The following is an 11,260-nucleotide window of genomic DNA, read 5'->3' on the forward strand; positions in this document are numbered from 1 at the left end:
CTCTTGGACTGATGCATGCAACACCCGCTGAGTGGCATTAAACAGCTTGAAAGATCAAAGACAATTTTTAATATAACTCCGACTGGATTCGTCTGAAAGAAGAAAGTCATATACACCTAGGATAACTTGAGGGTAAGTAATTTATGGGCTAATTTTCATTTTTGGGTGAACTAACCCTTTAACTACCATAAGTACACAGGAGGTAAAATAGAAAGCTGTGTGATGAATCAGAGCTGATGATACAGTAAGTGGTCTGTCCATAAATCATAGTCAGTACTTGTATGCTCACCCCACTGTAACTGCTAACAAAAACTACAGTCATTTGTGAAGAGTCATGCAGGGACTTCTGGTCATGTCCTCTTATTGTTTTTCACAGCAAATGATAAGGTAGCTCATATTTGTACTTTCAAAACAACATAATTTTAACAATAATTTACAGTAAAAGTACATGTATTTTCGTGTTGAGAATGATTTAGATTTAAACTGTAAATTATATGTTGATTCAGTCAAAGTAATTTATAATTAATTTATAATTTTTACTTCCCAAATCCATGCGTTTGAGCCAAAAAAAAACAAAAAACATATAATGCAATGTTAAATCATATATTTTTTTCTAATTTTAAATTTTTTATGGTAAGGTAATTTACAGATAGCAAGTTAACAGGATGGTACAATATCATGTGTCAAATTGTATCTTCCTGCTCTGTTTGTGACATGAAGGTCTCTGCTGGAGCACAAGAACTCCTGCCTCATGTAGTAAACAGAAAACACACAATGCAGCATGAATTCAGTCAAGTGTGTGTGCAGCTCTGTGTGTTTGAGGTGCTGGGTTTTATTTAATGTGTCCAGAATGCTTCTAACTATAAGCCAATAGCATGGTGTTAGGAAACTTTTAGGGTATTCATCAGTATTTCAGCACAAAATCCAGTCTTGTTCACTGAAATCCTTCAGTCCAGTGGAACCAGGCCCTACAATGCTTTGCCATGTGTATTTTAGTCATTATGGTAAGCAGGAAAGTTCTAGGCAAATGTGTCAATATTATTATAGATTATAGCTGACTTGATAACGAAAGTCACTGCTGTTTGCCTGCCTCCGTTAATGTTGCGCTATTATACCACCTGGTTTCATCTGGCATCAGTGATTATTAAAACGATTAATAGAGAAGACAGATATCAGCATAATATCGGCATGTATCCACATGCACATGCAGTTGAGTCAGGGTTATTATAGGGTTAACTAAAACCATAAAAGAAATAAATAAATAAATAAAATGATATATTTTAAAACTGTGCTTATTTTTTCAGCTAGTTACAGAATCAAGTTATAAATAACTAAAATTATAATAACAATAATAATAATAATAATAATAATAAAATAGACAAACATGCAACAAAAAAGACTAAATCTTTAACAAAAATTCTAAAATTAAAAAGGCTCAAACTCCAAAATTCAACAAAAACTGAAATAGTATATCATGGATGCTAAAATAAGTGCACTTTTGGTATTTTCAAATGTTGATTTATGTGTCTGTGCGGCATTGGTGCAGTGATAGTGTCCAGTCCCAGTAATCTATGGCAGGATAGCTCTCGAAATGAGAATTTACATCATGAAAAACGCATTGAGAACTAATTTGCTTTGTTACCTAATTTGATCTGTGTATCCGTCATGGTGGCTAGACATTCTGACACTTGCATTACTGCTTAAATAGTCTATAAATAGTCTATTATTAAAGCTAGGAGTACTACTGCACATTTTGTTGTTATATTATGTAACAGATTTTGCTGTAACGGAAATAAACGTTTGAATCAATCGACACAATCTTCTCATTCTTTGTTGTGTAACTTCTCTTTGTACGTGCTCTTGTGTAACACTGTTTTGGGCACATCAGCATTTGAATTGTGCCAGACTGCAGTGGGTTGGCCGGGAAGGGGGATCCCTCTCCAATGCTATTTTTAGCCTGCTGCATTGTCAGTTGCTCTGAAAAACCGCAGCAGGACTCCCGATCAATCCTCTACGTCACTGTTGCTACCTCAAGGAGGAAAGAGACCTTTCATAAATGAAGCATTTTTTCATTCATGTAAAGAACATTTTAAAGGAATAGTTCACCCAAAAAATGAAAATTTGCTTAACATTTACTCACCCTCAGGCCATCCAGGATTTTGAGAAGATATGGATCTCAATAACTTGTTGGGAGTGAATGGGAGAATGGGAATAATAATGCTTCCTCCAGAGAAGGTCCATCTCCTTATAACGAGTGCTTGATTTGTGCGTATTTCTTGCCTAATTAGACGAATACTTTTTCACTGGCGAAAAAGCAACATAATAGATAGAGGACTCATATTTTAGCGGAAAGCAATGGTTTGAAGTTAAAACGTCTTAATGCTGGATTTGTTTCAGCTTTTGTCTTCTCCAGATGTTAACTGATGGATGGAGTGGTGTGGATTACTTGTGGATTACTGTGATGTTTTTATCAGCTGTTTGGACTCTCATTCTGACGGCACCCATTCACTGCAGTGTATCCGCTGGTGAGCAAGTGATGGAATGACACATTTCTCCAAATCTGTTCCCGTTAAGAAAAAAACTAATCTTAGACGGCTTGAGGGAGAGCAACCTTTCAGCAAATTTAAATTTTTGGGTGAAAATAGTCATTTAGTAGTCCTGTAAAATATACATTTAAAATACACACTCAAGCCCGCCGTGTGTGGCGCTGTGTGTTTCATTGTGAAAGTGAAACTACTTTGTTTGGCCTTCCAAAAGAGGACACGACTAGAAATCAGTGGTTAAGTTATCAGTGGCACATTTTATGGAGGACTGTTTCCTGATCCTGGTAGAGTAGACTACAATGCCGGCTGTTCTGACTCACAGACTGTAAGTACGTTTTCATATTTAAAGGATTTGCCACTGACGATTCAAACGAGAGTTTTGAGCAGTGTAGAGAAGCGCTTGTTGTTTGTCATTTCTCCGATCACAAATGCAGACATGGTTTTATGTTTACGTGGCGCGATGCAACGCAACATGTAAAAAGACAGTATAAGTCATTATAATCAGTAATTATGTCCCCACTGGATGCAACAAATGCCTCGTTTATAATGGCTTTTAATGTTTTTGTCTCATCGCTCTGGCCGGACGGCATCACAGGCGTGATGGTAGGGGTGTAACATTTACATCACACGCTTGAGGTATTCGGCCAATCACAACGCACTGGATAGCTGGCCAATCAGAGCACACCTCGCTTTTCAGACCGATGAGCTTTATAAAAATCGACGCGTTTCAGAAAGGCGGGGCATAGAGGAGAAACAATAATGTACAGTATGTGGAAAATAATGTTTTTTTAACCTTAAACTGTATAAACACGTTTCATTACACCAAATACACAACATAATGTTCTTTTCAGCAACATCATATGACCCCTTTAATAGTCCAAATAACTTTTTCCACTTTTTGTGCAATGGAAATAATACCTTAATGTTTCTTCGTGCAACCATAGTTGCCAACAAAAAAACTTTATTCAAAAAGTTTACCAAGTCATCATGCTTCACATAAGCTTTGTATAAGGAAGAGAAAGAAATGCACTATTCAAGCATTTTGAACTATTACGTGATATAGTCATTGTTAGAATTCATGAGTAGATGAATAAAGAGTTATCTTGTCTTCATGAATGCCGTTTGATCAGAACGGACTGTATAATACGGTTCTCTGGAGTAACTGTTACAAATTCTAGTCTCACATCTCTCGTATCACTCCATGCGCTCGTCTTGCATAATAATAAAATAATTTCAACTCATATAAATATTTCATGCACATTTATTTATTTATTTGCCAAGAAAATGATCAGCAGACTGAAGTAATCTTTTTTTTTTATTATTGAACCATTTAATAATTATATGTAAAAGAGACTGAAAACAGATGTCTTGTTTCGCTCCCGGTGTTTTTAGTGCATAGCATTTTGAAAATGCCATGTGTTCAATACTGAAACCTGCAGTGCCTTGTGAAGAAAAGAAAATCGGCATGAGATAAATATAAATAGACACCCATCACATGAATGTCATGCTGTAGTGCACAATGCAGGGGAATATATAGCCTGGAATAGTTCCTTCTTCCAGAAAACGCCCAATGTAGAAATCCAGTCAGTTGCTATTTATAGAAGCAACAATTTTTAGCCCACATCACGACTCACGACTCAGACTCCAGCTCGGTGCATGCTGGGCTCATTACCCTCTCCATAGCTTTCAATGGTTGCTGCAGTTGCTAGGCAACAGTGGCTGGATGTGTTTTTTTGTTTCTGGTGGCAATGTGGGGGAGTCTCTCTTTTAGCTGCTGAAATATTAATCGTGGTTCCTCAGGAATCCTCTGTACAGTACAACCTGCAATTCAAGGCACAATTTCTACCTTCAACTCAGAAACAAAACGTTCAGTACAAGCATATGATACAATTCACAGTGTACATAGCGCTGAATGACAGTTTTGCAATAAATTGCACGTTTGTGCCTCTGCCTCATTAGTGTTTCTGATGATATGGGACTGAACATAATTTTGACATTACATGAACAAAACGTGACCGGAGCAGCTTGTTTCTACAGATCTCATCGGCACAATGCTTATGGGTTGCTAGGGAGGTCTGGATAGTTGCTAGGTGGTTGCTTACTGAGTGAAGTCAAAAGAGCAACTCCCAAGTGATATTCTGGTATCTACACTAGATATTGTTAGTCTGTGGGATTTTCTCACCTGTTTTATTCAAATAAGTCAATAAGGAAGTCAATAAGACTCATCATCAGCATCTTTGCCATGACGGAAGTCATTTTCAACCACTGTAAGGAATGCCATCAATTTATAGTAATTCTGTCAAAATTCTGTGTCATTGGTTATAACAGGAGTTTTGGCACCGATAGGCTCGCACTGCTCCAGCAATTGTAAACCCTAGTGAAAAATAAATGTACTAAAATGTATTTGAAATACATTTATTTCATGCTAAGCATACTACAAATACAGTTACATATTTATGTACTTAATAAAAATACCCTGCAGTAGTGCTTTTGTTATACTAAACTGGTAAACTTAAAGTCTGCTAAACTGGAACAACTAATTTTGTGCTTAATGCACTTTAATTGTGCGGAAGTAGTCCTGAAGTCCAACTAAAGATATACGGAAGTGTATTTGATTGTGCTAAAGTGTACTTCAGGTACACTTTAAATATCTTGCATTTAAAGACCGATGTTATTCAAAGACCATGCGATCCTCATCAATAGTGACATTAAAACACATTTTAGGCTTAATATTAAGAAATGTGCATTGTGCACAAGTAGTACTCCAAATAAAGTTTAATAATAATTAAGTCTCGAGCGACATATCAGTAAATTTGTTAATAGATTTGAACTATATTTAGTATGAAATAAATGTATTTTAAACATATTACTTTTTTACTTGGGAAGAGAATGATATTTGATTGCTTTTTAGTATATAAAATAATCACGATATAGACAACGGAAGGTTTTCAAGCTGCTAATGGGAACAGTGTGAAGTCGATCGTTTAGTCACTGGCTTGATTCACTAATGCAGAAACAGCAGTAAAACACTCTGTACATGAGCCCTTACATATTACAGCCATCACAAATGCCATTTCAGGTTATTATATTATGTTTCTCAAGGTTTCTGTTTTTTTTTCTTTCTTTAGCTAACAGCAGTATGGCTCTTGTGACTGATGATCAGACGTGAGTTGTTCAGAACACGCCTTCTTGATTACATATGATGAGGACACATGTTAAAAGGAGCGTGTTGAGAGGTCAAGCGTGTTACCCATGCAGCTCTACAGCAATATTATTGACTGTGTGTTCCTGGCCTGCATTCTCTCTGCTAAATTAAGCTCAGCTTCGCAACCAGGCAACTTGCCCAATGCTTAGGATCCACGGTGACTTCATAACTACTAGATATCATACGAGACGTGCACGACACTAGCGCCGGATGTGACATCGCCTTTACAACTCCAAAAAAAGCCCAGATCCTGGAATTAGATGCTGCTGCCATCCCACAGTGAAAGCACTATATTTACATTTGAATACACTTGCTAATTAAGTCATCAGAGGCACAAAGGCATACACAACCAATTAAACACTGCCCACATTCCATTGCATCAGAGTTACGTATTCCAGATCTTCTTTTGTCCTGTTTTATTCTTTCAAGAAGGAAATTAAAATGATTTGATTTAGTTTCCCAATATATATTCCTTTTCTTGCTGTGAACGATTGAGCTGTGCATGTTATTCCAAAGAGTATAAACAGAAGTGTAAAAAAAATGGTACATTTTGACAATTTACAAAACAGCATACAAGAAATGGGTGATGTTTTGAAAGCTGAACAGATGTAGTATAGTATTATTCTAAAATAGCACCAATCCACCGAACTGGTTCCAATAAAAATCCCAGTATTGGAAAATCAATCACTGGAAAGGGCTGAGTTGCTATGTGGGCCACAAATAGACAGTTCCTCCCGTGGCAGACATTGTTTCAACCCAACAGCAAATCGATTTGTGTTCATTCCCAGTTCTGGCCTCATGAGGATAGCATCTATTTAAGGAAAGAGCTGAATGGGTCAAAAATAATGCATGAAGCAATTAGTATCTTGTTTGGCTCCAGTGTACCCAACTTGAAGATTGAAGAAAAGATGCTTTCTCATAGTATTTATAATGCATTTGAGGTAAGCCAAGCGTCCTCTCTTAAAAGCGGGCCAGTAAATTCATTTTCTTGTAATGAATCAGTCGCATTTGTTGCCTCACAGCTGTCATGCGTTTCTGAAGTACATCAGAGGAGAAGCACAGTGGGTGCCAGTTCAGACCGTATCACACTTTAGAGTGACTATAGATGTGGAGGCGTTTGAAGATCAGACCTCACGTTGTTCCTGTAGTGGGTTATGCAGGGACAGACCGAGGCCACCAGCTCTTTGTCTCACATGTTGCTCTGTTCTAAAGAGCAGACCTGGGGTCAGCCGAGAGGTTTGATGATTATTAAAAGCGAGCCATGAATAAAATTGCTTGCATGTCTAAGCCTTTATTTATATATTTACTAAATAGTACAGTAGGTACGGCATTTTGAATATGGCTCAATATACGGCTACCTTTCTATTTGTCATATATCTTGATATTAATGTGAGAGGATCATTTCAAACAGCTAGTGTTGCTATGTAGACTCAAACGTTTAATGCAAAAAATCAAGGCATGGGCTCCACACTGGTTACACTTAGATGTGGTTACACAATTGATGCTGTTCTTCAAGAAAAAAAAGACATTTTCCACAAATATATTAGCCAGCACATCTGTTTTCAACATTGATAATAACCAGAAATGTTTCTTGAGCAGCAAATCAGCATATTAGAATGATTTCTGAAGATCATGTGACACTGAAGACTGCAGTAATGATGCTGAAAATTCTGAATATATTGTAAGAATATTTATAAATATGTGTATATTGCAATATATATTGACTGTGTTTTTGATCAAACGGTAAATGTAAGCATTTTGTCACAAATCGTACTGATCCCAAACTTTTGAATGGCATATATTTAAAAATGTAAACATGATAAATGGTAATTGGAGACTAATTTGAACACTTTGAGTAATACAAGTATGTGGAGCTGATTGTTTAATAGATTAATTGAAACAGAAAGTGAAATGATTCACAGAAATTGATCAAACTTACCAACTCGGACATCATTTCGGCTAAAAATCAGAAACGCTAATAAAACATCTGTCTCATTCAAATATGTCATCTTTTTTTTTGTAATAGGATAGATAACTTTGTCATTACGTACTGCAAATGGCACTGTGTAATATCACGTGTCAGAGAAACAAAGAATCAAGATTTCAGTTCCTTCATCTCTCTTGTACATCTAATTTTTAGTACGCACTCAGAAATCCAAATGACACCCGAAGAAGCACCCTGGAAGTTACATAAACACTCAAACTATTCCTAAGCATGCATGTAACTTTTGTAATGATGCTTGGCATCCTTGTCCCTCAGGGTGTTCTAGACACACTTGGCTGTCAGTCAAAGCCGTGCAGTCAGTGACTGTCTGAAGCTTCCTTCATATCCTCGGCCGCTCTGCTGGGTCGACCGGAACGAGGGTCGGGCATTAAGGCACAGCTCACTGGACAATGGCAGGCCATGAAATCCAGACTGACTCACAACCACTCACTGACAGTCCCATCAGGGGCTGCTCCTGTAACCGGCTTATCGCTCTGACACAGCGGTGGCTCACTTAATATATAGCACATCCTCATGTTTCATAAGTGGAGGAAGTTATCGTCAGGAAGGAGCATGACCTCAGGGTGTTCTATAAAGAACTGAGATGTTGTATTGTGCTGATAAAAACACTTCTCTGAATAGCCATTTCTCCTCTGTATAGCACATTTTCAGAAATAAATGCTGGATTTAGATGTATTTCAGGTTTTACATGTTGGAAAAAAATCATAGCCTTTTTATAGTCTGTATTCAAGTTCTTTTTTGTTATATCTAACAGGAGCAAACCAACCTGTGAAATGTTTAGGAAAACCGGTAACACTTTGCTGTAAATTCCATTACTTAACACTACTTATCAAGATTTGTTAGTATTAGTTAATAAAAATAGATCTGTTCATTGTTAGTTCGGCTCATGGTTAGCTCGGGTCCATTCAATAATATTAACAGAAATCATTTTTAATTTTGATAATGTAATGAATATTAACTAAGGTTAATAAATGTTTAGGAAACATCAGTAAAACTTTACAATAAGGTTCCATTTGTTAGCATTAGATAATTACATTAGTTAACACAAACTAACAATGAAAAATACTTCTAAAGCATTTATTAATCTTAGTTAATATTAACCCCAGCATTTACATCAGCTAAATCGAAAGTTGTATCTATTAATGTCATTTAATGGACCTGAGTTAACATGGACTAAAAATTAACAGTTAACTAACGTTAATAAAGGTCAATAAATACTGTAACAGATGTATTGATAATTGTTAGTATATGTTATTTAATTCATCAAATATAGTTAACAAATGGAATCTTATTGTATTTTTCATTATAGTTCATGTAAACTAATGCAGTTCACTAATGGAACTGAAAAACCTATGGAATTCAACCATATTCGTTTATTTTAGTTTTGTTTCTGTTTTGCCCATGTTGAGTGCATTTAAAGGCTTCAGTGAATACGGTGTCACAGCTTCGGCTTAATCTCCCCACAGCTAATATTTCCAGGACCTGGGCCAATCAGGCGAGATTTAAAAATATACATCTCTTGTTTGGAACTGTGTTTTTTTAACAGCAGATTGTGTACAAGTCCACCTTAGGCCTGCTGTTTGTATGATTCATGGCGTCATGTTCTGTTGTGCCGCGACAATTAAAGTGTGTGAACACGACGTTTCATCACACTGAAGACTTCAGCTGTCGTGTGAATCTGTCAGTGAGCAAGTGATATGAAGCTACACATCATATAGGCAATATAAGTGTCACCTAGGGCCCCAGTGTCCTGGGGGTTTGCAAGGTGGTCTACAATAAATGAGCAGATCATACATTTCAGTGTGAGGTCTATACATTGTTATCTTAAAGCACAATTAGACAAAACAAATTGAACAAATGTGTCAAATCTATTTTTTTTTGTCATGCCATCACACGACTCATTGCTTGATTTTCAAAGTGTGTGAGCACTGAGCACATCCTTTCCATAGGGATGTTCATGTGTGTTTTGTCACTGATGCAGTTGGGATACAATTCTATCTATTCAGACTATATTGCATCTGCAGGTTTTTGTTGTAAATGTCAAAATCACCTTCTCCGCCAACAAAAGAAAAGAAAAGTGTAGGGAACTGTGGTGCATTTGTAACCTGACATAAAATACACACTATGATATTTAGCGATTCATAGTTGGATTTCAATCGTTTTGAAAAGCGTTTAGCATTATGTGACTTTATTGTTTAAATAAGCTGAACGCTTACATAATTTTGCATGCACATATTTCTTCATATGCATATGAAAGCCCCGCCCAACACGTCTCTCTACAGCGTGGTTTAGAAACTCAGAACACTGCTGAGACTGAGTGAGTTAAAGCGCACCGACGCCAAAGCTTTTCCCCTCGAACAAGTCCTTTAGCAGAGCTTAGTTGTTCTGATTTAGTGGTAAATATTTGCATATCTCTGTTGTTTCGATATTAAAGCACGATCCATCAGAGGTGTGGATGGAGGTTGTATTTTCCCTGACTGCAGCATATTCCTCCGGCGCTCGCACCGAGTGTGCGTGGGAATCTCTGCCGCACGCGCCGCCCCCTTTATAAATGATGCGTAAAGGATCTCCAGTATCACACACAGCACTCTGAGACTTCAGAGAACTCAGGATCAGATGCTCATCTCCGTCTCCGCTTCATCTTTTTCACTCTTTTCTATTGCTTTTTGATACAAACCGACACTTATCGGCGTATTTCTTCGTCGACGAGGCTTTCGCGTAATAACCGCGCTCCCATGAACAAGTGCCGTTCGCTTCATTCCGTGAAATCAGGGAATCTCAAGCACAGATAATAATAAACCTGGTGATGTGGAAGTGCTTTAGTCGTGCTGATCCTCGGCGATGTTTAGACGCGAGATGGGACGCAGGGTTCCCCTGTAACATGCGCGGATCGCGGGATCCCCGCTGCTGAGCAGAGACTGTCAAAGACACGTTGGAGGTTGCATTACAATGGTCCAGAACGTGATTTTGGTGTTTTTCCGCAGGAGACTGAGTCAGAGACCAGCAGTGGAGGAGCTGGAGAGCCGGAACATCCTCAAACGTGAGTATCGCACCTGTCAGATCACAGATGAAGCGTCTGGGATGCTGGAGGTACACTTTTCTTCCTCTAGCTGGAAATCATGTTTATTACCTGCCTGGTGACAAATAGCATCACCATTTTGCTTAAAATTCATACGACTGTGTTTTTAAAATAAAGTATGTTTTTATTCACTGAAATAAAAATGGTCAGGCAACTTAATGCACTAACTTGGTTATATTCACAAAACTGTTATTTCATGTGACTAAATCATCTTGACCTGATTAGGAGCAGTGTTGGGGGTAACGCATTACAAGTAACGCGAGTTACGTAATCAGATTACTTTTTCAAGTAACTAGTAAAGTAACGCATTACTTTTTAATTTACAAGAGAATATCTGAGGTGCTTTTTCAAATAAGTAACGCAAGTTACTTTTTTTTCCCAATTTATTGATTGACAGCTCTCCTGTCCCCATGTTGAGAGAAATCAGA

At 37.4% G+C, this 11,260-nt stretch overlaps 1 protein-coding gene across 1 annotated transcript in view; it reads left to right on the top strand.

The window, feature by feature from the left end:
- Positions 1–11,260, top strand: part of LOC107670936 (phosphatase and actin regulator 3-like) — a 71,941-nt gene that overhangs the window by 53,165 nt on the left and 7,516 nt on the right. Inside the window, exon 9 of the mRNA XM_016463760.1 lies at positions 10,738–10,793. Within this exon, the coding sequence (XP_016319246.1) occupies positions 10,738–10,793 (56 nt within the window). The remainder of the gene's footprint in view (positions 1–10,737; positions 10,794–11,260) is intronic.

The sequence above is a fragment of the Sinocyclocheilus anshuiensis genome, unplaced genomic scaffold (assembly GCF_001515605.1).
Source record: "Sinocyclocheilus anshuiensis isolate Anshui unplaced genomic scaffold, SAMN03320099.WGS_v1.1 scaffold1503, whole genome shotgun sequence".
NCBI lineage: Eukaryota > Metazoa > Chordata > Actinopteri > Cypriniformes > Cyprinidae > Sinocyclocheilus > Sinocyclocheilus anshuiensis.